Raw genomic sequence first — 27,638 nt, forward strand, 5'->3', positions numbered from 1 at the left:
GGCCAGATGGCTGGGAAAGTCCTCTAGTACCATCCCTGGATGAGACATAAATAACTCTGACCTACCTCGAAAATATCATTTGCCTGCCTGATGTAACTTTTGTCCTGTGTTAGGGCATACCTGCCACTTAAGGTGGCTCACTTCAACACTAAACAGGAGGAACCAGTAGAAACTCACCCACTAGAAGTCAGCAAGGTAGTATATACAGCAATCCTCACAACGGGAGACTGAAGCATGAGTTTAAGGCCAGAAGAGGCTACAGAACTCCACCCTGCTTTCAAGAAAAGAAAAAAAAAAACAAACAAAACGACAAAACATGGTGCTGTAAGTATAGAACAGCTGGAAGAGTGTTGCTTTACTGTAGCTTGAGGTCCCCGATCTAAGCTCCAGCACAGCTAAGGAAGAAAAACAGAAATGTGTCCACTGTGCTCTTCAACAGAGCCTCCCTCTGAATATCTGAATGTGATATTACTTTCACATCATCCATCCCTCCCAACTCCAAGCCTTTTTCTTCTCTAGGCTGTGAGACAGCCTTTTTTCCCACACAGTGTTATACCTAGTTATACCTAGCTCTTTATGTCATACAATAAGTGTGGATGACAAGACCAGTAAGATGGCTCAGCAAGTAAATGGTGTCTGCCACCAGCCTGCATCTGAGTCTGATCGTCAAGTCTCACATGGTATGAGAACTACCCTCTGATCCCCCAACCACACACACAGAGGGGGCAGGTACACACAGGTAAATGTTTAAAAATGAGAGGGGTGAGAGGAGGGTGGAGGAAGGAAAGGAGGGACAGAGATTAAGAGAGAGAATCAATGATGGACAATATCAGAATGGCAGAACTAGAATGAAGCTGCAGACCAATCTACCGACAGCCAGTTTCACCTTTATTACTGAGTAGACAATGCAGAAAGAAAAGCAAGACCCTGCCAGCAATCAAGCAGCCACTCAGAAAGCCACAGGTAGACAGAAGATACTGGGTCCTGCCCTCAGATTTGTACCAAACAGTAGAATGTTATGTAACAGGTGTGCAGTTTCTTCAAGTTTTGTGGTGAAATTAAAAAAAAGTTTTCAGTGTGTTTTTTTAAAATCCCATTGTAACACAAATTCTAATTGTTCTTAATAATAAAAACTCCAAGTCAGATATTAGGGGTGAAAGCTGGAGGATCAGAGATACAGAGCAGCCAGCCACTAGAGAGTTCTTTCCTCTACCAATCCTCAGACTGCATGCTCAGACTGACTGCTCAGACTGCATCCTCACACTGCTCTGAGCTCCTGTCTCCTCCTGCCTTACATTCCTCTCTCCACCCAGCCATATCACCCCTTTCTCCACTTCCCTAGTGCTGGGATTAAAGGCATGTGATCCCAACTGCTAGGATCATCTTTGTGTCGCCCAGGGTGGCCTTAAATTCACAAAGATCCGTCTGCCTGTCTTCCGAGTGCTGGGATTAAAGGTGTGCACCACCAGTCTGGCCTCTATGGCTAATTAGTGGCTTAGCTATGCACTTGGATCTTTAGCAAGCTTTATTCGTTATAGCATAAACAAAATATCACCATATCCTATTTTGTGATAAATTGCATTTTGTAACTATTCACTACAATAAATATCTAGGTCAAATGTCAACAGAAGGTGTGTGCTCTGTATATGTAGATCTCAGGTCTATAATAACTCAGTTAATTTTCACAATGACCCCTAGGGAGGGAAGACAATGATTATCATCCCACAAGACACTGACAAACACAAGTCATAGGTGATATGGCAAAATAGCCAACAGTGACCAATGACATTCATTCGTCTTCCTACCCAGCCAATATTCATTCTATCTGGATACGTTTTGAAACATCCTTACAACTGTCAAAACATGGTTTAACTCAAGGCTTCTAGTAGCTCTCTAAAGGATTTGTACTTCAATAAAATCTCAAGTCAAAGTTACCCTTTCTGGGAATATACTTAAATTACACTTTAACAACTCAAGATAAAGTTTAAAAGTTTATAATAAGTAGCCTGTTGGCAGAAAATAGAAGGTTATTTCAACTTGAAAACAAGGTTAGGGTTATTAAAACGTCAACTTTTGCACTGACTACCATGAAGATCCTCCCATAAAAGCATCCAGCCTCCTGGATAACAGCATGAAGCACTGAAGCAGTGTTTCATATTCTCAGGCATTTCCCAGAGGCTCTTCCAAGTCAGAGATCCTGTACTTTGAACTGACAGCCATGACCGGAAAGGACTCTGGTCTGCCTTCTTCACATAGTCTGTTGTGCTCTGTGTGTCCCAAGAGGAATGAAACAGTCTGAGGAGTTGAGCAGCCAGAGTCAATGTTTCTCATTCCTGCAGTTCAGTGTTCCTGAGCCATCAATAAGATTGTATCTTCCAGTCCTCTTCCAGCCATGTTAGATTTATGTGGCTGGATCCTGGTTACTACACTGTAGGAGAAGTGATGACAGCCACTTTGAGTTCTGGCTTAGAATGCCTTCCATAGAGGACAGACAGTGGTGGTGCCCTCCAGCTAACTCTCCCTCTGCCATCTTGGCATAGCTACAAATAGAGGAGATAATACTAACTTCTGTTGGATTTTGCAATATAAAAGTAAGTAATTGTTGCTATTGTTATTACAACACAGTATAACTTGGATATTTTTCAAAATCTTAGGTCCAAACAAATCATCATCTTCTGATTTCCTTGGTCTGAGAAGATGAAAAGCTTCCCCAGAAAAGCAGAAGACAAAACAAGGTGAAAATCAGGAAAAACATTAAAATTTGCATTTGAATAAAGGGAAAATTAGATAATAATATTTTAAAAGAGATGAGATATAGTCCCAGACTCCTAGGTGGCTGTGATTCAACAATGGGTCACTGATTAAATGTTAATTATTGATTTCACTAAAAATAGAACTATAAACACAGCTCTAGAGGAAAGGTAATTAAGAGTTTAACATGGCCAAGTCCTCCAATATCAAAATAAAAAGGCAATGTACAAAGTACCTACATGTCATTAATGGAAGCACAGCTTCACTAAACATAAAGCAAACAATTGCCACTACCCAGTACAAATCCTCTGTAACCAGACAGTCCTATTTTCAGGGTGCTATAATGTAAAAATAATCACACAAATGTTTAAAGACATACATACAAGAATGGTCACTGCAACACCATTATAAAACGGGAAAGCTGGAGCACACTCAATGCCTAGCAACAGAGAAAGCCATGAACGAGATATGGATTTGAGTATCCACACCATCTTCTCCCACTTTCCAACTTCGGGATGAAGTTTCACTACTCAGGCAGACTGGCCTTGAGTTTCCAGTCATCCCTCCATCAGCTGGTAAATTCGAGTTGTTTCTGCTTCTAAGCGATTCTAAATAGCACAGGTTTATGTGTAAGGTGTGGCATAGTTATAGTCACATTCTTCATGGGTTTATTACCTGGGAGTACAACTGCAGTGCCATAATGTATCTCTGTATGTAAGTGCTGGAGAAACCACCAAACTGTTTCATAATCCCACACACACAACCCTCCACCCTGACCAGATATGGAGATTCCAATTCCCCACAGCTATACTAACACTTTAGATCTCTCTTTTTTAAAGTTTAGTCATGTTAGTAGGTATGATGTATTTCACTGTAAAAGGGAGTGGGGAAGGGTTACTAAGGATTGAACTCTTGGTCTTGTGATTACTAGCCAAGTTAGACTTCTGACTATATTCTAGATCTTCATCATGAAATTTGTTTGCATTACCTTCAGCATTTTTTTTCTGTATTTCCTGGCCATTTGCTTGTCTTGTCTGAAAAGATAATTAATTCAAATCCATTGCTTATTTCTCTGCTGAGCTCTCTCTTCACACTGTTGAGGTTGGCATGTCACCGGCAGACTCAGAAAGCACAAATACTTACTGCTGTCCTGCTGATGTGTGAGAATTCTTCAGACACACTTACACTGAACCTTCTTTAGACAATTGATTTTCGTATAGTTAACAGTGAGCATGCAGACAAGATAACAGGAACTCTCTGACACTGCTAAGAGGAAAGTGAAACAGTCCAACTACATGAAAACACAACCTAGTAATAGTAAAGTTAACAGTGTGCATCAGGCATAGCAGTGTACACTTGTTACTCAGCACTGAGAGAGCTAAAGCAAGAAGACATTCATTGTGAAAAAGGATATTAAGTCTGAGCTAGCCTGGGCTACACAGGAAGACCAGCCCCTCAACCTCCTCCACACCAGCAGGCCTAAACTATCACAGACACACAGATCATGCACCGCCTCTTCCTGCCTATGCTCAAACAAGAAGACTATGCGCTGGCTGTCCCTGGTATAGCTCTAGTCAGCCAGCTTCTGCATCAGGCTACACTCTAACATCAGACATACAAAGAAAGAAACACGTCTACAGGCCTCAGCTGTAACACAAAAACACAAAGGATATGGAAGGCCAAGACATAACGTCCTTGCTCAGCCCATGCACACATTTCTCCCATGGGAATTACCTAGATGAACTCCAGGACAGAATTTAAAAGGACAATCACAAACTTCATCAAAGAATTCAAAGAAGTTTAAAAATGATGGCCAAGAAACATAAGCATATGAAAAAGATAATTCAGGACTTGAAAACTGAATTCAGTAAAGAGATAAAAACGCTGATGAGGACACAAGTTGAAATGAAACTCAGTAACCCAGCTAGAGAACGGGAGGGGAAGAAGGAGGAGTAAAGGAGAAGGTAGATTGCTGGGACTGGAAATGTGGAGGAATCGAAATACTCGATCAAAGAATGTAAAAAGTTTAAAGAAAAATTAAACAAAACATTAAAAGAATACATAAAAATGCTGGGCACCTCAAAAAGACTAAAATTCCCAGGTCAACTATCCAAGCCAGATATTCAACAAGACCACAAAACAAAACCTCCCCAAATTAAGGAAAGACACTCAAATAAACCAACACAGGACCAGAAAAGAAACTTCCCCACAGCAGATTATAATGAAATTATTTAATAGACTGAACAAGGATAGTGTACTGGGAAAAGAGAGAGAGAGAAACCACAAGTCACACATGAAGGAAAACCCATCAGAGTAACAACTGATTTCTCAATGGAAAAATTTTAAGGTCACCAGAGCCGAGAGCAATGCACTTCAAGTTCTAAAAGACCATGGATGCCAACCTAGACTACTGTAAAGCTTTCTGTCAGGGTTAAAGGAAAAAGAAAAACTTTCCATTATATAAACAGACTTAATGAAATCATTTCCAAGATGGGAGAGAAGGCTCAGCAGTTAAGAGCACTGGATGCTCTTCCAGAATTTCCAGTTCAATTTCCAACTCTCACATGGAGGCTCACATCTCTCTGCAATTCTAATTGTAAGGGATATGATGCACTCTTCTGGCCTCTGCAGGCATCAGGCACATCCTTGGTGCACAGACATATATGAAAGCATAAACACGTATACACATAAAGTAATAAAGAAATTCATTTCCAACAAACTAGCCCTACAGAATATACTAGAAGCAATACTTAGGACTGAAGAGATGACTGGGTATAGCCAAGAATACAGAAAGACAACAAATGAAACTATAATTACTGAAACACAAAAGAGGACTAAGAACATAAAGAGCAAAACAAATGAACAGCCCTCCACGAAAGTGACAGTCATCAACAAACACCTTTAAAACAACAACTTAAAGCATTAATAACTCCAATAAGCCAATTAAAAGACAGTTTTATTAAATGGGCTAAGAAACAAAATCCACCTGTCTATGTCTACAAGAAATATCTAACTTTCAAAGATAGGAGTCACCCTAAAGTGAAAGGATGAAAAAATATTTGAACTGCTTAGGTTTTTTTGTCAGCTTGACTCAAGCTAGGGTCATTTGGAAGAGAAACTCTATTGAGAAAAACGTTCCATCAGATTGGCCTATAAGCAAGTCTGTGGAGCATATTCTTAATTAATAATTGATGTGGGAGGGCCCAGCCCACTGTGAGCAGTGTCATCCCTAGGCAGGTGGTTGTGGATGCTATAATAAAGCAGGCTGAGCAAGCCACAGAAAGCAAGCCAGTAATCAGCACTGCTCCATGGCATCTGCCTCAGTTTCTGCCTCCAAGTTCCTGCCTTGACTTCTCTTCATAATGGAATTTAAGCTGTAAGCTGAAATAAACCCTTCTCAAGTTGTTTTTGGTTATACTGTAATCACAGAAATACAAACCAAACAAACACAATATTCTAAGCAATGGAACCAGAAAGCAAGCCAAGAGTCCCTATCTTAATATGACAAAATAGACTTCAAATTAAAACTAATGAGAAACAACATCATCCTAAATGAAGAAAAACTCAAAACAATACATTAAAATCAGACTAAGACAGGGCTACCCACTATCCCTACCCCATTCTCAATATAGTGCAATAGTAGCTGTGGTGATCTGAATGAGAGTGCCCTCATAGGCTCATATATTTGAACACTTGGTCCCTAGTTGATAGAACTGTTTTGTGAAGGATTAGGAGGTGTGGCTGTGTTTGGGGACAGTGTGTCACTGGGAGTGGACTTTGAGGGTTCAGAAGCCCACACCAGGTCTAGTCAGTTGGTATGCCTATCCCCAGCCACACCCACCTCATGCTTGTAGATCAAATCTAAGCTCTCAGCTACTGCTCCAGTGCTATGCCTGCCTACCTGCTGCCATGCCCACCAATTAAATGCTTTCTTTTACAAGTTGCCTTGGTCATGATGTCTTTTCACAGCAACAGCAAAGTAACTAAGACACTGGCAATTATATACTGAGAGTAACCAACAACCATCTAATTGGACTTAAGGCCAGCCCAACAGGAGGGAAAAGTCTCATATTATAACCCTAGTCAACTACCCCTGACTGGTGTGGCCCATGGATCCTAAAGGACAACCTGCTCTGGTGAATCAGCATAATTCCTAACTGCACAGCCAATACTTGTCCTCATACCCAAAAATAAGTGTAGGTCTCAGCCTTCATCAAAGAAGGTTCTTTCTAGGGCAAACAGAAACCATTACAGAAGGCTACAACTGAGCAAAATAAAGAGAACCACTGACAGTGGGTGACCAGCTCTACTTGATACATCTACAATCCAAGCCGTACAACTAAGGCTCAGGGAATATATGTATCAGAAGAGAGGGTGGAAAGACAGAGGAGTGGGACAGCCAGGGTGCCAGGATATCTGCTGCAGACAGTGTCTTCTGTATATGACAGAGAAGCTGCAGCCACAAAACCTCAACGGCATGGCTTCTTAAACACCTGAACAATGGTAACACCTTTTGACATGCCAATGTGGATGAAGTTTCACAAGGCTCCACTTTTGGATGAGGAGCTACAGGCAATTAATGGCTACCAAGAGAGGGCAAATCAGTCTTCTCCAGGGACAAGCTCCTTGATAGGTTACCCAATCCTCCAACCTCATGTGGTCAGGCTTAAACACATATACATACAAACAACACTAACGAGACTCAAAAAGTTGTATTCAATAATGAGCATGTGTGTGCGACGTGTGTGTGTGTGTGTGTGTGTGTGTGTGTGTGTGTGTGTGTGTGTAGCAATAATAAAGAATAAAAGGCCATGTATTTCAGAGGTAGTTGGGGGCACAAGGGAAGAATGGAAGGGGGGGAGATAATGTAAACATATAAAAACGACTGGCTGTGGGCTGTGGCTTAACGGTAGACCTGCGGCCCACTACTATGAGACCTGATGTACAATCCCTAGAAAGAAAAGAAAAAAGTAGACCATTCAGTAGAGGAAAAGGAAGAAACAGAACACACACGAAGAAGTGATGTCCTTCAAGAAGTAGATGGTTCAATTGATAGTAAAGAGGATTCTTCATTGTTTTGTTCTGGTTTTTCATTTGTTCTGGTGCTGGAGCCTGGACAAAGGCCCCGTGTGTGCTAAGCACTCTCCCTGCTACAGAGCCACATCTGTAGCCTCCAACAGGGAAGCTTAACAAGAGAACCAATTGCATCCTGTCCAGGCCTTGAGCTAATTTTTCCTAGAGCTAATTTAAATGAGACAAATATGTTGGAGCTAAAGCAGTCAGATTTAGCAACACCAAAAAGCAAGCAAGTAGAGTTAAACCTTGTTTTCAAATACATGATTAATTTGTTTTTAGTTTAGGTATGTCCCTCATATTTTGGGTTTACCTGAAATTCATATTTAACTGTGAATCCTGTATTTTATCTAACAGTCCTAGTTGTAGCCGTGACATAGAACACAATTTCCACACTCGAGAGCAGAAGCTAAAATATCAAATCAAAACAACAACAAAACAAGAGTCATTCTACCTAAGCTTAAAGGAAAGCTTAAGGCAAAGGAAGTGAACTGTCTTGGAAAAGACTGCACTTGGTTGCACTAATGTCAGACCACCACTTTTAATTCCCCTCACAAAGGACAAACTTTTTAAACCGTGTTTTCTGCCTCCAGCCTCCCAGTACCAAGATTACAGGCGTGTGCCACCATGCCCAGCAGTTTTCCCCTCCTAACATCAAATTCCAGTACATATTTTATCACTAAAATCTCCAGAATCAAGAGGTACATGCTGCTCTTTATTTTAACTTTCCTGGTAATTGCCTCTTCCTGTACTCTACATACGTACTTTCACTCGCTGTATCAAACAGGGTGTTTTTTCCTCCTAAACTGAATCTCTCAAAAATTCAAAATTCCCTGGTTTCAGATCTCCAACATTCAGTAAAAGACTGTGTCCACATCAGTCTATAACTCTTAACGAGCGTAGTTCATACATTCTTTTTCACAGAATGATTTGAATATTCTAAACGAAGTATTCCACTCCCATCTTGAGTAACTAATCGACCAGGTGTGAGATCTACTATATAAACACACGCGTGCTTCTCCAGGGACTGGTCAGAAATATTGGTGCTTTTTCCAGAAGATAAGTTATATACTAATTATTTCTCTAATTGCATAACACAAAATCGAAAAAAAAAAAGAAAAATAATGCAAAGGGGCATACACCACATTTATCTTCCGACACCACCAAATTAATAACAAAACACAACACAACTCCATAATAAATCTTAACAGCTGTGTGACCACTGTGTTGCCTTAAGTGGAGGAGACAATGAGACAGAAAGGGGTTTTCTTTTTTTCTTTTTCTTTTTTTTTTTTTTCTCTCTCTCTCAAATGGGCTTTCAGAGGAGCGTTTCTTCTTTTTCAAGGGAGGTTTCATCGCGTTTAAGAAACGTGAGAACAAGAAGATGAGCCATCACGACTCTCCCTAGTAAGTTCTCTATTAAAAACTTGACTCAGACGGAGAAGAATCCAAGTCGCTTCCAAGAAAAACAGATGTTTAGAGACAAGCAAAAGGGCGGCGATTAAAATGCAAAGCAGCCTACCTACGCTTTCTCTCCAGCGCTTCTGCTTGAGCAGGACTCTGCCGACGCCACGTCAGGCACTCAGAGAGCCGGGGTCCGCACTTGCATCTCGGATGTGGAAACTGAAGCAGGGGCACAGGCAGGAGGGGCCGCTGAGTGCGCGCCCTCACAGCCCAGCCCAGGCCGGGCCAGGCTTCACCTGAGAGCGCCAGAAGCCTCGGGCCGCCAGCGGATCGGATGACCGGACTCCGCCCCGCTGCACGCGGCCTCCCCGGGGCCGCGACCACCGCGCACCCACCTGTCGCGGCCCCTGGCAGCCACACCCCTGGCGGCCGGGCGCGCGCGGTCCCGCCACGCCGCACCTCGGCGCGAGCAGCTCAGGTGGGCGCCGAGCTCCACCCGCGGCCCGCTTCCTGCATGACACAGTCCGGACGCCGCGGGCCCGCTGGGTCAGCGCGCAGCCTGCACCACCCAGCGAGAGGACGCCGACTGACCGGTCACGTGACGCGCCGGTCACGTGCCCGTCGCGCCCCAGGCAAAAGCGTTGCTGGGGCGACCCGGGGCGCTGACGAGGTGGGGCGGCGGAGGCCCACTGGGCGACAAGCCCGACGCTGGTGAGGACGCCCGCCGCGCTAGGTGAGGCTGCTCTAAGACTCCGCCCGGCTTCACCTTCTCGGCCTAGAGGAAGGGAAACCTTCCGGTGCGGGAAGCTAGCAAATGGAAGTGGCAGCCCCGGGAACTAAGCGATAAAACATTTGTTTGTATGGACGAACAGGGATTTTGTTGTGTTTTTTTGTTTTGTGGTTGTTGTTGTTTCTTTTTGCTCTCCCTAACCTAGAAATAGATTGTATATGGTATGGATACGTAAACATAAAATAATTTTCATGACTTACAAACATGTATTTGTCAGTGACTATTTGACTCTCCTTTGTCCACATTAACTCTTCCCTGATTATACTTCTAGAGTGGTATTCTTTGTGACTTCTCCCTGCCCCGTTCTTGTTGGTTGGACTCGGGGATTCTCTCAGAAGCTATCTCTTGAGTTTCATCCTTAGCTCTATTTCTTACAATTCTGATTTTCCCAACTCACACCTTACAGAAGCAGCGGTTTCAGCCACTGGCAATTTTACTTGCCCAATAACCTTTATTACACGGTGCATTAAAGAATATTATTTTTTTAATTCGTGACAGATCTGTAAGCAATTCCCCGCAACACTCCACAGTTTTCTGTTGTCTAGAAGTAGGTCTGTTTAGCTAATCACGTTCCTCCCAACAATGCTGATCGTTTTGCATATTTGGCTATCCAGAGAGCAAACTGTCAAGAGACAAAACACCTAGATCAATTCAGCAAAGCCCAAACAGGTTCATTTCTGCAAATCATCTTGAAAGCAACTTTCATACAGAAAACACAATGGTGAATTTCCTCCGTGCGGTTATTTGCTGTGGAAAGCAGCAGCTACAGCTGCTTTCGTCCTGCCCCTTCTGGCAGCAGGTGTTCCAAGAAGGCTGGGCTAATCTCCCATTAGTATAGTGTACACCTACAGTGGGTAACTGATGCGGTAGTGTGGAAGCCTGCCGCCATCCCACTGTAAGAAGTGACAAAGCCTTCGGGCTTCTAGAGGCTTCTGTGAGTTTTTTACAGAGCTGGAAAGCATTATTATGTGGGCAAAGCTAGAGTGAGCCCTAAATCAAGCAGCACTGCCTAAGAGATTTCTGAAGCCTTTCTTTGTCTGTCTAAAACAAACCTCAGAGTCCTGAGGGAGGGAGGGAAAGGGAGAGGGAGAGGAGAGAGAGGGAGGGAGGGAGGGAGGGAAGGAGAGAGGAGAGAGAGAGAGAGAGAGAGAGAGAGAGAGAGAGAGAGAGATCCAAATCCAGAGTCCAAATTCCTGTCCCCAGTTTACAGCTCTATAGCAGACTGTCAACAAGGAAACAAATGCAAGTAGGAAAAATTGCCTGTACTTAGACTGTAAAGCTGCTAATAAGTGAATTTTTAGAGGTGACCAAATGCTCAGCCCTAGAAGCCTTGTGGCATTTAATCCTCCCTGTCTGCTGGGCTTATGGATATGCCGTCCTTCTCCTGGAGATTGTAGATTATGGGATGGTAAGGGAGGCATGAGCCAGGTGACCGCTACCCTAGAACTAACTAGTCACAACCAACTCTCCAAATGGTTAATCATGACCTAACTGGTTTATCAGTTAAGGGTTCATGGCAAACAAAATCTGCTGTTACAGTTGACATGAGAGTGGGCGCCTCTAATTTCTGCCCTTGGGAGGCTTTCTAGACAAGAGATCATGAATTCAAGGTCAAGCCTAGTCTACATAGTTGACCTAAAAATTCGTGTGATAAAATAACTACAATTGTTTATGACCATAATGACATTTAACACAGCTGAAGAGTGAGGGATAACAGGAAGGAGCAAACAAATTTAGAGATGAATAACTTAAGTCTTAACTATGATGTGGAAGAGCCACCCTTGAATCTACATTTCCTTATTTTCTTGACAGTTTTCCATAGGTCTAACACCTGGGATAATTTATGGGAAAGGTTTACTTTGGTTCAAGGCTGGTGGTGGGGTCCAATCCTAGATGACAGGGCAGCTTTCCTTTGTTGTTGTATTGTGTTTATGAAGCCAATTTCTTTGTTGAGCTTATCAGAACAATCTTTCTTCTAGAATGAAGTGTTTGCACTGGTCTACAATTGAAAAAATAAAACAAAAATGGGCATGGAGGTACATGCCTGTGGCCCCAGCTATGCCAGGGGCTGAGACTGGAAATCACTCAGTCAAGTCTTAAAGCCAGTGTGAGCAATAGAGCAAGGCTGTGCATCAAACAATATATAATAATACTGAAAGGCCAACTAAGGTCTTAAAACTAAATTTCTTGCAGTTGCTGATGGTGAGCATAGGTCACAGCTTGGAAGTTTGTTGTTAGATACATGAGAATTTTTAGTTTCTCTTTTCATTGTTTAATAAAGAAACAGACAACGTGGGTTGGTTGAGAAGGGAGTGCCACATAATTGACCCTTTGGATCTGTTCTTTGGTTGCAATTAATCCAGGGTAGTGCTATATCCCACCGCTAGTTGAGCAACAAGATCCTGAAGACTTGCTCATCTAGATAAGAACATATAAGCACCACTTGCAACTCTCCATCTTTCTCTTTTGCTACCACAATAGTTCCAGAGCATTGTGAAGCTCTGTTCAGTAAACAGCCTGAGTTGCCAAGTTACTTTATTGGGCAGCTGCCTTAGGAGATTGCTCAGCTCACTGGCTTTTTTTTTGTTTTGGTTTGGTTTTTTGTTGTTTTTTTTTTTTTTTTCGAGACAGGATTTCTCTGTGTAGCTTTGGAGACTGGCACTCGCTCTGGAGACCAGGCTGGCCTCGAACTCACAGAGATCTGCCTGCCTCTGCCTCCCGAGTGCTGGAATTAAAGGCTTTTCTTTTTTAAAATAATTATTTAATTCCGTTTTTTTGTGTGTGTGCATTGGTATGAAGCTGTAAGATCCCCTGAAACCAGAGTTACAGACCATTTTAAGCTGCCACATGGGTGCTGGGATTTGAACCTAGGTCCTCTGGAAGAGCAGTCATTGCTCTTAACCACTGAGCCATCTCTCCAGCCCCTACCCACTGGATTTTATATTAGTAATAAATGAACTCAGTTGCATTAAACCACTGAGCTTTGGGGGATTAATTTGAAACCACAACATAATATAGTATCTATTAGAGTCTCAATTCTATCTCCCAAATTCATAATGTTGAAGTTCTAACCTTTAATACCTTTTAATAAGACTTTTACTCTTTAGGTTTGTAACTGAATACTGTTGTTTTCTGTTGTGAAACAAACTTTGTGCACTGTAAATATGTATTACTCTCATTGGTTAATAAAAAAGCTGACTGGACAAATAGCTAAGCAGGAGGTATAGATGGTACAGCAAAATACAAAGAACACTGGAAATAAAAAGGGTGGAGGAGTCACCAGTGAGACATGGAAACAGGAGGTGCAGTATGAAAGAAAGGTAATGCCACATGGCAGAATATAGGTTAACATAAATGGGTTAACTCAAGTTGTAAGAGTTGGGTAGTAACAAGACTGAGCTACTGGCTGAGCATTTATAATTACTCATAAGTTTCTGAATGATTATTTGGGAGTGGCCACCTAGACACAGATAAACTCCATCTACAAATGGTGACCAATGTGGGGCACCTAAATCCACATAAAATCTGAGAAAGCTTTAAAAAGTTTCTAAACATAGAAAAATGGAGCCAGACATGGCTTCCTAGTCTCGTGTCTCTCATACCAGCTGCAGTACAAAGACGAGTCTCCAGAAGCTGCTTGCAGGAGGATCAAGCTGCCAGTCTCCAAGTACCACCACTATACACTCAAGCTACACGAAAGGCAGCTGAAATAACAGTTTAAGATTCATCTCATAGGGCTGGAGAGATGGCTCAGAGGTTAAGAGCACTGGCTGCTCTTCCAGAGATCATGAGTTCAACTCCCAGCAACCACATGGTGGCTCACAACCCTCTATAATAAGATCTGGTGCCCTCTTCTTACAGACCCAAATTAAGTCTGTCCGACTCTGCCTTGAGTTCAATCATTCACTAACATCACAGTTAACACATGATAAAGAGGCCTTGCTATTTTGAGTGTTAATCTTAGTCATAACAGTCTACTATATGTGTTACTGTTTATGTGATTTGATGTTTTGAGTCTTCTAGGAGTCTTCTAGATTCCCTTCAAATGATGACCTCACAAACTCCAAGCAAGATCATATATAGCTCCTTAGTCCAGACAGGCTGAGACTTGATACTTGGATAGGTAGGCTCAGCATCCCCATTAGGTCTGAAGGAACTGTAGAAAAGTGGACCTTCCTCATTCTGAATCCCTTAAGATTCAGAAGGGAAATTGTAACATGATAAATAAAAGACCCAGAGACCAATATTGGGGTTCAAACTTCAAGCTGAAGATCAGAAAAACAAAACAGTTGGTCGCTAGTTTTTACTCTACTTCTGAATGAAAGGCAATTCTGGCTCCACCAAGCCTCAGACTGTAACCTCTCCTCAGCATGGCTGGAGAATCCTGAGACTTCAATGTTTTCTATTTCAATGTGGCTGGAGGATGAATGCCTCCTATCCTCAATGTGGCTAGAGAATGAGTGCCTGATACTGAGACCTTGCTCCCGTTTTATATACCCCCCCCCAATGTTGGGATTAAAGGCATGTGGGACCAGGTGCTGAGATCATCTTTGTGTGAGCTGTTTAGGACTGGTTCCATCTTGTGAAGATCTGGGTGGCCTTGGACTCACAGAGATCCATCTACCTATTGATTCTGAATCCTAGGATTAAAGGTGTGTCTTCTGGCTGCTGGGATTAAAGGTGAGTGTCTGACTTGTATGACTTGTGGCTGACTCTGCTTTCTGAATCCGCAGGCAAGCTGTAATAAATCAAATCAGGAAGGCTAGAAAGACAGGGAAGGATGGAGGCAGGGGAAAGGACCTCCTCAGTGGGTGAAATCTTCTTGAGATTTCACCTCAGTTGCTACTTAATTGCTTCATCTCTTCTTAGCTATAAATCTGAAGTTTTCTAGGACTCTCACCAGAAACTCCATTTACAAGAGGAAGACAAGCACTAAAGCCTGTGCAACCCCAGCATTTACTGGTTTTTACCCCAATTTACTTTATCAAATCTTATTCAAGTCACCTCCCCTCACTGATCAAAAGTGAAAAAAGTTTCTTAGCAACCTCTTGAGAAATAACTTGAGAGATACCAAAGTAGTATAAATGTCAAATGCAAAGTCAGTTGCCACTATCCCTCCAACACCTCACTATTTCTTAATTTCTGCAACCCTCACTTAGAAAAGCCAACACTCATGCTGTTGTATATACCCTATTTTCTCTTTCTCCTTGGAGTCTTTTCCCTAAACCTCATGATTAATCCCATATTAAGATAACTTCTCAATTCTCCTTCCAACGGGCCATTCCTAAAATTCTTTTCATCATCAAATCCTGGGGTGGCCTTGTTGAGGTCCCTTAGAGATAATGGTTGAGAGTGATTACAACCATTGTGTATCTGTTCCCTCAGCACTGACGAAAATGATTCTCCCGCCTCAACCTCCTGAGTAGCTGAGAGTACAGGTTTGCAACAGCACATCCAACTTGCATTTTCTTCTTAGAAGACTGGACATGCACTTTGTGGATGATCTAGTCTGCTGTGCTCTTTTCATTGGAAATGAATATATATACATATATATGTATATATATAAACTTTACAGTCTTCTCTCTTGAAATCTAATCACCTAGAGCAAATTCTGTAGCTAAACAACAGTGTACATTTCTAGACTCGTGTTTGAAGCTACTTAAATAGAAAAGCAAAAAAAAATTTTAACTTCCAGATTCTCTTGTAATAGCATTCTGATCAGGGAAATGTCACTCAGAGAGGTGAACTCTACCTCAGAAAAAAAATCCTGTTTTTGTTATTTGGTTTTGGAGCCAGAGTTTCTCTGTGTAGCCCTGACTATCCTGGAACTCACTCGAGAGATCAGGCTGGCTTCTAAAGAGATCTGCCTGCTTCTGCCTCCTGAGTACTGGGGTTAAAGGTGTGTGCCATGCCTGCCTGATTAAAATAAAATCCTCTTGAAAGTATGTTTTTATCCCACCTCTTCCCTGTTACCTCTTTTTTCCTAGCTAATTCTTACTTGGGAAGTTTCAACTAAAGAGAGTCCTGAAATAAGGCAGGTATCATTTGCTGCTAACTGCAGAGCTCTACCCATTTCTCCTTTAGATTATGAAAATTACTATCAGACAATGGCCGGTTAGCCAGTCAAACTCTGCCAGTCTATTTTACCACCATATCCCCACACCTAGCTGCAGTGGTTTGTATATGAGATGCACTGGATGAACAACTGAATGAATCTGATAAGCACTGCTATGGAGCACTTACATAGGGGATAACGCCACTCCATGAATGCTAACTACATTCTCACTTCCTAGCTCTCTAGAAAATCTCTGAATAGTTGAAGACTCCTAACACCTCAAGAGATTAAGACTGACAAAAAAAGATCCAGGACAATGATTTGAAAATGTTTTCAATTAAAATTGGTTTTGTTTTTAAGTGGGGAGAGAGGCAGAATAAGTTATGTAAGGCACACCTCAAACTGAAAACTTTGAGTAAAAATGTAAGTACGTATTTGTGCTGAGCAAGTCCACTTGTGTCTTCCTACAATGTCAGACTCACTGAGTAGCAGTATACTCACACACTATGTGATGTGAGTTTCCTTTCCCGGACCTTACCAAGATGCCTGGATTCCCTGGAGAAGCATGACCACACCCATCACAAGTTCTACAGCCCAAGTCATCACAAGATGGTTTTAGGGTGCAGAGAGGATGAAAGGGTTTTGGGTGCCACAGGAATTTAGACGTCTGTACAAAGAGCCTGTACATACAGTGGTCAGGTAAGGAGCTGCCCACCACTCAGGATGCATCAAGGGGTAGAGCTGCTCAGGTACAAATGAGTCTGGGTCTGAATGGCTTAGAACTAAGAGAGCCATTTCAAATCAGCAGAGTGAAATCGTGCTGCTGAGGTACAGTGCACAGTAGGAAGTGGTGAAGATCCTGGGCAGAGGCCAAACCACTTGACAGGTAATGAGTCAATTACCTTACTGTCATGCCACTCTTAGATGCCTTTCCCTTTGACATGTTTCAGAGGAAGAAGATCACATCATTTGTTATCTGGTGTTTGATAAACTCACATGCCTAGTTTTCTTTTTGTTTTGTTTTTGAGACAGGGTCTGACCTTAACCTCAAAATCCCTCTGAATCAGCCTTTCCAGTCAGGGTGTAACAGGTGTGTGCCAGCACACCTATCCATGCCTCGAGTTCCTGAGGTGGTTTGATAATGGGGTGTGTCCATGTGCATCTGATGTGCTGACGGATATGCATGAATAACTTACCAGGCTATGCCTCGTGAGTGTGCTGTGAAGTCACCTCTGGTGATGATTCACTTGCCCAGTCAAGATGTCACATCCTTCTCTACCTCTTATAATCAAAATAAAGCAACTCAGACAAACTGGTACTTACCACAATGAGGTAATTCAGCTCAAGGAACAGCCTAATTGCTACAGGATTCTTAAAACAACAACCATTAAAAACTGGCTATCTTTATTCCCTAGGATAACATTTCTAAAATCCAACATTGTACACAGAATACATAAATCCTATCGATAGTATTTGACATACCCAAGGGAGCATTGAGCATGCTCATGACCCTAGTGTTTGGAAAGCTGAAGCAGGCTTGAGAATTCTAGGTTTGGGGTGCACAGTGAAACTCTCCAAAAAGAAGCGAAGAGCTGTGTTGTAGCTGAGCGATGCTCCTTGCCCAGCATGCTCAAGGCCCTGGCTTCCATCTCAGCACTGTAAAAATCAACTTCAAATGTGTCCAAACTGTGATTCAAAGTTAGCACGGATGTTCATTTCACCTTATGCTCAGGGCTTGGGGCTTATTATTTTTCTATTCCCTGCTGGAAAGGCACTGTCCAGAGACAAGACCAGGATTGCTTTAAGGGTGACAATTGCTAGCTTAGTGGGCCTGGAAAACACATCTGATCAAAAAGGGTATTTCTTGAGTGATGGGGGATGTCCTTCTGTATATATGTTTCTCTTATTGGCTGACAAATAAAACACTGGACAATACAGGCAGGAAGATAGGTGGGACTAGGAGATGGGGAGAATTCTGGGAAAGATAAGCAGAGAGAGCCCACCAGAAAGAGATGCCATGTAGAGACCGGGAGGATAGGACACACCAGACATTTTCTGGTAAGATAAGGCCATGTAGAAATACACAGATTAATAGAAATGGGTTAATAATTAAGACAGAGCTAGCCAATAAGAAGCCCTAGCCAACACTTTAATAATGAATGTAGTGTCCATGTGTTTATTTGGGTCTGGCGGGTGTTGGGACTTGGCAGGACAAGAAACACCAGCAACATTTGAACAAGTCTAATGGATTTGTCTTGCTAGGTTTGGGACTTGCTTTAGAAAACTGTCATCTCTTGCTGGGTTTTCCTTTTGCAGTAGTGATATCAATCCCATGACTGACAACTGTTGGATTTGACAGGCAGGTTTACATCTGGAAAGGAATTCTACTTCAGGATAAATCAGACTCAGCCTTACCTAGACCTGATTTAGATGGTCTTTAAATAAGACTGGGATATCAAGTCTAATGGAACAAATTAAGACTGTGGGACTGTTAGGATAGGAATAATTTTTCACTTACATTTTCACGTAAGAATATGAATTTTATGGGCCCAATAGTGGAACATTATGGAATTAATTCATGTATCGTCCTGTCCCCAAATTCATATTGATGCCTTAAACCCAGTATAGTTTCATTAGGAGTAAGGAAGTAATTATGATTAAATCAGATCATATTTAGGGTCCAAATTTTGCTTGGACTAGTGTCTGTATTAGAAGACACTGCAGAGTTTTCTTTTTGACTTTTCTATTTTTTTCTAAAAACTATTACTTTCATTAGATTTCGAAAATTCAACATGTTTTCAAAGCAAAGTTGAAATACCATACCTGCATTTCCTAAACTTCAGTCATTCAGATCTGTGATTTTTGTTTGTGTCCTGTTCACTCAGCTTTATAAAAGTCTAAATCAACCTATTTCACCTCTTCAATTTAAAACAGTTTGTGCTTTTATTTTTCTGACAGACACTGAAACTATTTTAGAATGTTTATCCATAAACATTATCCTAAAAGCACCTCATGTTTCAGGAGGTGGAACAGAAGGCACACTTTAAAAAGTGCTCCTGGATACAAAAGCTGATTATCATGGTGGCTTAAAACCATATTAGTCCTAAGAGAAAATTCCTATCTATTTTACAATTAAATCACTTCAGAAGTACTAATATAAAACATATACACATGTTAATTTCCTATGGCTAAATGATCAAATTGCACTAAATATAACTATTTCTGGTTATTTTATAAATTCAGATTCATGGAGCCAAGTTAGTCTCTGACTATGAAGCCAAGGATGCAGTGAACTCTAACGTACTCCTCCACTTCTCCAGTGCTAGGGTTGCAGCATCCCATCAGTTACATGGCTCCGTGCATCCTAGATAAACACTCCACCACCTGAGCTACATCCCCGGGCCCTAAATGTAACTTAGAATACTTTACATAGTTAATAGTTTAAAATAATGGGAAGTTGAGGCAGAAGGACCATCACAAGTTTGAAGCCAGCAAGAGCTACATTGTGAGAGTTGATCATGTCTTAAAAATCAAAACAACAAAAAGAATGCAAAGACTTTCAATGCTGTTAGACCAAATGTGTTCTGCTTTTACAAATTTAAAACTAAATATAAAATGGATTGCAATTTAAAAGCATTTGATAGATAGGTTATGGGATACATCAGTTCATTTATTCAATGCTGTAGCCAAGGCTGTATCCAGGGCACACTCCCCATCACTGACAGAAGATAGGTCTGAAGTCTCTGAAATCCCTCTCAGTAACGACCACATTTTTTTTGAACTAAGGTGCTTCATCATTAAGTGACTCTGAAACTAGCAAATAACTCAACTATGGGTTGTGGGTGCAGCTCATTGGTAGGGTGCTTGCTTAGGCTATATGTTTCATCCCCAATATCAAACAAAAATTGATGCAACATTGACCAGAAGCATTCACAAAAAATAAAGCAAGACTTATTTCTACTAATAATTATGAGTTAAAAGTACACAAATCATATATCCAGCCTGACCTAGGTATTCATATTTATACAAAAATATTCTTTGGTTCATTTTTAATGGCTTGACATAATGATTTAATTTTTATATGTCTAAACCACGTTTGCTACTTGATAAGGGAGGAAGACAATTACTCATTGATAGATGAAAGTATTTGCCATTAACCTTTGTTTATTCTTCTTTAAGAACATGTATTTCAGGGCCTAGGGAGAGGGTTCAGTGATTAAGAGTTCTCGAATTGCAACTAAGCATAAGGAACTGAGCTTAAATGTCCAGCACCTATGTGGAAAGCTGGGCATGGCTACGAGTGCCTGTAACCACAGCACTGAGAGGGTTGCAGTGAGCAGAGACAGGCAGATCCTCAGAACTGGCCAACGAGGCAGCCCAAATGGCAAAACCCTGTCTCAAAGCAATAAGGTGGAGAGTGATATATCAGAGAAAGATGACCTGACTATTCAGGGATCCAAGGCTTTCTCAGAGGCCCTACTGAAAGGACAAAGTCTACTCCTGTGTCCTTGCCCAGGAGTAGACTTGGAAAGGTCCAGTCTGGGGCTGGTTTTGGTTCATAGGAACTTGGCTCTCCCACCCCTGAAAGAAACTGGAGTAATCAGTCCCAAGGCCACTATGTGCTCAGTCTGTGATGTACTTGGGATAACCTGTGTTCCCTTTTGTACAACATTGTTTGATTGACTGGCTTCCTGCTGACTCAGTCCCATTTCTCGTCTGGAAACAGTATCTAAGAGGCTGTACACTTAATAAGTGTGCTTGGCATAAGATCTCCTGACCACAGCTTTCCCAGCTTCTCATCTCCTACCCATCTCACTTAGGACCCTGTCACTGAAGAAGGGCCTACTGGTCCAGGTCACCTGATTTCCTGCTCTGGCCTCTACATGTATCCTTTGAGTGCTTGCACACACTCACAAGTATGCACCACACACAAAGCATGCCTTCAATAGGGCGTAACAGCTCAAGCCTATAATACTAGCTGTTGCAGAATATTAGTTGAAGATGGGTTATATCAGTTTAAGCTGTGGAATATTTGCTTAGTGATGCAAAAATTGCTAATTCTTTTATGTTGCATTTGTTTAACTCTGAAGCTATGTTACTTTGCCTGCCTAAAACACCTGATTGGTTTAATAAAGAGCTGAATGGCCAATAACTTTGTAGGAGAGGGAAATAGGTGGGGCTGCCAGGCAGAGAAGATAAACAGAAGAAGCAGTATGGCAAAAGAGGAGCAAGGCATTAGGAGCCAGCCACCCAGCTACACAACAAGCCACGGAATAAGAAGTAAAGAAGGGAATATAGAATAGAGAAAGATAAAAGCCCAGAGGCAAAAGGTAGGTGGGATAGTTTAAGAAAATCTGGCTAGAAACAAGCCAAGTCTGGGCACTCCTAAGTAACAATAAGACTCCATGTACTCATTTGGAAGCTGGGTGGCAGGCCCCCAAAGAATAAAAGGAGTAAACAACCAACTACACCTAGCAGGAGAGACTGAGGCTTAAAAGCTGCTGCAAATTCAAAGGCCTACCTGGGCAACAATGTGAGACCCTATTTCAAAAACCAAAACAAACACAACAGCATGCCTTCCACCTTTGATTCCAAGGCTCCTCTATTACATTTTCTAAACCATTCTCTTTTACAAATATACTTTACTGTAGGTCTAACAGCATCTTTGTCCATCAACATTCAGTCTCTTACAAGAAATAAGGGAAGAGTATAAGTTCTCCAGGCAAACCTCACTGGAGTAAGTGGTCTATGAAACACCAACATAGCCTCCTGGAATCTCTACGGAGGTCAGAGGCACAGCCACTAGCTGGTTTCAATCAGCTTCTGTGGCCTTCCAGAGTCCTGAATGGAAAATGGATTACACGTAAGGAATATGGCCCTTAGACCTTCAAATAATTCTTTTATACTGCCAGTCATTTCCCCCAAGTATAATAAATCACTGATTTACCTACGTATTTTATAAAAGAAAATTGTAAATAATCAAATAAAGTCATTTTGAAGTTGAATATTTATTTGAATATTATTTTCCCCTGTAAAAGCACTCAATATGTAAGAAAAATAAACCAAGTTTGTGAGACTTTTAAAAATATATAGCCATTTTTGAAAAGTGAAAAGTTGGTTTCTGTTTTCAATGGCAACAAGACACTGTTATTTTAAAACTACCATTAAAAAGTAGTATTTTAAGAAATGTATACTATATTAACATGATGTGTTCTACAGAATGGATACATATATGAATGCCAATCTGAATATGGAAGAAATATATGTGTTAAAAATCACACTGGAAAAACAAATGTTCTTTTAAAAAAGAACTTGTTAGCAAACCTCATAAACTTTCACATGTGGGATTTATAAAAAGAAAAAATCCCATCTACCCAATCCCCACAAGAAAAGAAAGAAAAAAGGGTAAAATGTGCTCAGTTTGAATAGAGCCGTTACAGAACCACTCATTTCTGTACAACATGGAAGCCCGGTTACACAGCCAATGGTAACTTCCTAAAGTGCATCTTTTGAAGATTTGTCTAATAAATAATTCCAATCTCAAATATAAAATACTTAACACAGACATGCAATAACAAAACTAAATCATTATAGTGTAAAGTTTTTAAAACTACTTTTAAAACTTTTTGATTCACCAAAGAATAAAGACATCAATACAATAGGCATTTTCATTCTCCAACAGTATGCACTGTGTGCTCTTGTTATTTGGCAAATCTTGTGGAGTCGAACAAAAATAATGCAGTCTAAACAATATTTCTTCTGTCAATATAATAGGGTTCCTCAGGCAGAGCAGTAAAGCGCAGAGAAGAGTTAGATTTTGGGAAGCTTTGGCGCATTGACCACAGGGTTCGCCTCCTGCAAGTATCTCCTCCCGGCGCCCTTGTAATCATAGGTGCAGCCATGGGTCTCTGCATAGCGGTGAGATGCACAGAAGTTGTTTCCACATCTAAAGCACAAAAACGTTTATGTGAATAGTCAGATTTGCACAGAGGGCTCATCTTTTTAGGAAGAAGTGTGTGACTTCAGTTAGTCCAACAAAAGCCTGCTGGGTCTCCTTAGCAATTTTAGCATTGACAGTCCCTTTCCACTCATAAGGATAAAGCTCCCAAAGAACAAAGTAATTAAATGACAGCTATGTATCTTTTTGAAGTAAAAAACTGAAAGCTGGTAACATTTCCACCATATCTCTTATACTTAGTAAATTTGAATTCTAAGAAATTAAGTCTCATTAGAAAATTAGGCTATATAAAATTAGTTATTTAAGACTGGACATGGTGGTGTACACTTTGAATATCAGCAGGAGGCAGAGGCAGAGGCAAGTAGATCTTTGTGAATTCAAGGCCAGCCTGGTGTACATAGCAAGATCTAGGCCAGCCAGAGTTACATGAGACCCTGTCTCATAAAACAAATAAAACCTGCAAACCAACAAAAAGCTATGACATGAGAAAAGGTAAAACACGTTCCAGATTTTTTAAAAAAGTTATTTTTATGTGAGCAGAATGCACTCTAAAAGATCACAATTCTTTTCAATGTTTGTCCTCACACTAAGAGAAGATATCTGATGGAACAGACTTAGTAGACTTCCTAGGGGAGGCCTTACCCTCTCAAGGAGCAGATGGAGTAGGGAAGCAGGAGGAGAGGAGGGAGGGGAAACTGGGATTGGAGAGTAAAAAATAAATTAATAAAAAAAGATATCAATGCTAATGAAAGATATACTTACAAAAATAAAAACTATTTAAGAATATATATCCATATGTTTTGAAATAACTGTACCAAATGTTAAAATATATACTAAATTGTCAATTTTGGTTCAATTTTGTTGAATTTAAAAATAGAATCTAGAAGGAGGGGCTCTTTTAAGCAATATTCAAACAAATCATTGGCTTAATGTCCTTGTTCAATGACAGTGGAGTCTAACAGACAAGCTCTCTCCTCTCTCTCCTCCTCCTCTCCTCTCTCCTCTCTCTCTCTCTCTCTCTCTCTCTCTCTCTCTCTCTCTCTCTCTCTCTCCCCCTCCCTTCCTCCCTTCTTCCCTCCCTCTCCCCTTCCCTCCTCTCTCTCTCCAATTAGGAATTCATTTGAGGGTTTCTACTAGGACATCATCTTGATATTATAAATGGTCATTTAAACATTGTTTTATTTTGCATAACTCCCAGGCTGAGTCCCCACAGAGAAATCCTCTTAGCTTCTCCAGGGGCCACCTGCCTGCATTCGAAGCTACTGGCCAGTCCTGTTTTCTTTCCACAAAGAAAACAATGTTTTGTTATTTTCTTCTTTGCTTGAAGAGGGGCTTTCACCGGTGGAAGGTGGCGGGTGCTTTCTCCTGGTTAGAGAAAGAACATCTCATTAATACGAACATAAAATTTTAACAGAGACTAAGTATAACATTCCTGCCTTAGTATCAGGCTATACAAATTTAATTTGTAATATAAATAATTTATGAAATCTGTAAGTTAAGTGGAAGTGTGTGTGTGTGAGAGAGAGAAAGAGACACAGAGAGAGAGACACAGAGAGAGATGTTTCTACTAACTAGGACTTGAACTTCTTAGGTTTTCTTGTATACACTAATACTGCTCTGACTATATCTAAGGGTAATCAACCTAAATACAGCACTGCAAACATTAAAAAGAATTAAGAAAAATCCCATCTGTTGAACTCTCTTGAAATAATATAATCATTCTGTCTGTAAACATCAAGAAATACCAGAATATCATGAAACTGATCTTTTACACCACAGAAAGTAAATTTGTCAAATTAAATAAGCCATTTTTTTTCAAAACTTGAATTTCATTACCTTTAAGATAACAGAACATGGGCTAGTGAAAGGGCTGGGCAGGCAAAGGCCACCTGAATTCAATAACTAAGACCTACATGGTAGAAAGAGAAAACTAACCCACAAGTCCTGGCTTCTACCATGGCAGGCACCTGCCCTCATTCTTCATGGGAGAGGTACTTATTGAGAGGGAAGTGGGAGGGGAGAAGAGGGGACAGTCATGACAAATAAGGAGTGACACAAAAACAGAATGGCAGTTAACCTCTGTGAGAAGTTTCTGTGAAAGCTTCTGCCCATTCAGAGATAACTATCAGTCATCTATTCCATGCTAGGAGTCACTACTAATATACACGATTCTAATATTCTTTTTATTAGTATTGAAGGCTAACTTCCCAGAGTCATTTCCTGCCATTTACCATGTTAAGCATTCCCCTGAATAAGACAGCATCCATAATTTCTTCTTCTAATAAAATGCTATCTATCCTGTAAGACATTATCAATTATCAACTAATCTCTAGAGCATTCCCTCATACGTGTGTCAAACATAAGTAAAATGAAGTAACATTCAAGTGAGGAGTTAATTTTCAGACAGGATGAAAGGCATTTGTAATAACTAACTCTTTTATGTTTCCTAGCTAAATGTTTGATCTAATACAATAATCACTCAGCCAAAAGAAATTCAAAGGGTGACAAATTAATGTTCAAAATGCAAACTTGACAGTCATCTGTCTGAAGCTGCTGGCTATAACTACAACAATGGGTAAAATCTCTAAGGGATAACTGATAGTGAAGAGAACCAGCAAAAGAACTTAGTAATTTACTTTAAAGCTATACAGATCCTTCTAGGTACCCAGGGTGAGGAAACAGTAGCAGGTGTCATAGGCACTAGTTTGAGGAATTATGGGTTGTTGACAGCTCTTGATGTTTTGAACACAAATTAGATCAAACAGCAAAAATGTTATATGGGGACAGAAACAAATTTTAAAACAGTCCAAACAGATTGTTTAACAAAGGGGTTGGGATACAGCTTGCTGGTAAAGTATTTGCCTAGAATGCTCAAGGCCTTGACTTTGATCCCCACCACCACAAAATGAACAAAACCCTAACCAAGAAGAAAACAAAGCAAATAAAAACAAAAAACTACAATACCTTAATGTTCTACAATTAAAGAGGAGGAAAGAGAACTGAGTGGTAAGCCATGCGTTTAGCAGGACAAAGCCCCGAGTGTAGTCCTCAGCATCATGTAGAAAGGAAAAGAGGGAAACAATGAGAGAAAGAAATGAAAAGCTATAAGGACCTAAAGCTCATCTAAACCCCAGCACTTAGTGGGTTGGACCTCGGTGTCAGGAGAGCCGTGGGCAGACAGAAGGAAGGAATGGTGCTAGAAGCACAGGCCAGTAAGCTGGGATGACAACAGTACAACCTCTCCAAAGACTACATCCTGAAGGCAGGACAGACCTGAGTGTGTGTCAAGGGAAAATAACATTTCTAACATGAGCCACACCTCTAGCAGAACCCCCTGCTCCACCAAAGGCCACACCAGCACTCAGATCCTCAGAGGCTACACTGCCACCAAGAACCCCAAAGGACCCCCAAATAGATCAGAGGACACACTGGCTGCCAGATCTCTAGCCCCCAACGTGAATGAAGACCCTTTACTCAATTACAGACCACTGTGGCAACAAGACCAGAGAGGAAATAGAAACAAAGGAACAAAACACCCATCTAACAAAGGCAAACTCAGAAATCAGCACCCAGATTGATAACCACTCCAAACCCAGATGCCTAAACACCAGTGTAAAATCACAATCAACAACAGCCAGGGAAATATGGCACCACCAGAGCTCAGCTATCCTACTACAGCGAACCCTGATTATTCCCACACAGTTGGAGCACAAGAAAATGACCTTAAAATAAACTTTATGAGGATGATAGAGGCCCTTAAAGAGGAAATGAACAAATTCCTTAAAGAAATCCAGGAAAACACAAACAATTGGAGGAAATGAATAAATCCCTTAAAGAAAGCCAAGAAAAAACAAATAGTTGAAGACAATGAATAAATCTGTTCAAGACTTGAAAAATGGAAATAGAAGCAATAAAGAACACAAACTGTGGTAATTTTGGAAATGAAAAAAAATCTAAGTCAGCAAACAGGAACTACAGACACAGGTATCACCAACAGAATACAAGAGACGAAGAGACTCTCAGGTGTTGAAGATATGATAGAAGAAATAGATACATTTGTCAAACAAAATGTTAAGTCTACAATATCCCTCACACAAAACATTCAGGAAACCTGGAACACCATGAAAAGACCAAACCTAAGAATAACAGGAATAGAAGATGGAGAAGAATTCCAGATTAAAGGCCTAGAAAAGATTTTTAACAAAATCATAGAAGAAAAATTTTCCTACCCTAAAGAAAGACATGGCTAAAAGGTACAAGAAGCTTACAGAACAGCAAACAGATTAGATTAGAAGATTAATTATCAAAACACTAAACACACATAACAAAGAAAGAATATTAAAAACTGCAAAACAAAAGGGTGAAAATACATATACAAGCAGACCTATTAGAATTACACCCAACATCTCAATGGAGACTCTAAAAGCCAGAAGGGCCTGGACAGATGTCCTGCAGACTATAAGAGAATACAGATGCCAGCCCAGATTACTATAGCTGGCAAAACTTCCAATCACCATAGATGGAGAAAACAAGATATTAAAAACTCAAATTCAAACAATTATCTATCCACAAATCCAGCCCTACAGAAGGTACTAGAAGGAAAACTC

General features: G+C 40.9%; 2 protein-coding genes across 18 annotated transcripts in view; both read right to left on the reverse strand.

Annotated features, from left to right (window-relative positions):
- Nucleotides 1-9,480, reverse strand: part of Marchf8 (membrane associated ring-CH-type finger 8) — a 79,861-nt gene extending 70,381 nt beyond the window's left edge. For 3 of the 8 annotated variants that reach the window (XM_027429213.2, XM_027429215.1, XM_027429206.1), the window contains exon 1: nucleotides 9,347-9,480. The gene's annotated coding sequence lies outside the window, so the exon portion shown is untranslated. The remainder of the gene's footprint in view (nucleotides 1-9,346) is intronic. The other 5 variants (XM_027429211.1, XM_027429208.1, XM_035448532.1 and 2 more) reach the window with 3 other exon arrangements.
- Nucleotides 9,481-22,078: 12,598 nt separating this feature from the next.
- The window catches only part of Zfand4 (zinc finger AN1-type containing 4), a 69,778-nt gene continuing 64,218 nt past the window's right edge, over nucleotides 22,079-27,638 (reverse strand). For 4 of the 10 annotated variants that reach the window (XM_027429203.2, XM_027429204.2, XM_035449016.1 and 1 more), the window contains 2 exons: nucleotides 24,279-24,396; nucleotides 22,079-23,019 (listed from right to left, as the gene is read on the reverse strand). In XM_027429203.2, coding sequence (XP_027285004.1) covers nucleotides 22,884-23,019; nucleotides 24,279-24,396 — 254 coding nt within the window. In that variant the 3' untranslated portion in view covers nucleotides 22,079-22,883. Of the gene's footprint in view, nucleotides 23,020-24,278; nucleotides 24,397-27,638 lie in introns of those variants that run through there. The other 6 variants (XM_027429202.2, XM_027429200.2, XM_027429201.2 and 3 more) reach the window with 3 other exon arrangements.

Source organism: Cricetulus griseus, chromosome 8, assembly GCF_003668045.3.
Source record: "Cricetulus griseus strain 17A/GY chromosome 8, alternate assembly CriGri-PICRH-1.0, whole genome shotgun sequence".
In the NCBI taxonomy this organism is placed as follows: Eukaryota; Metazoa; Chordata; class Mammalia; order Rodentia; family Cricetidae; genus Cricetulus; species Cricetulus griseus.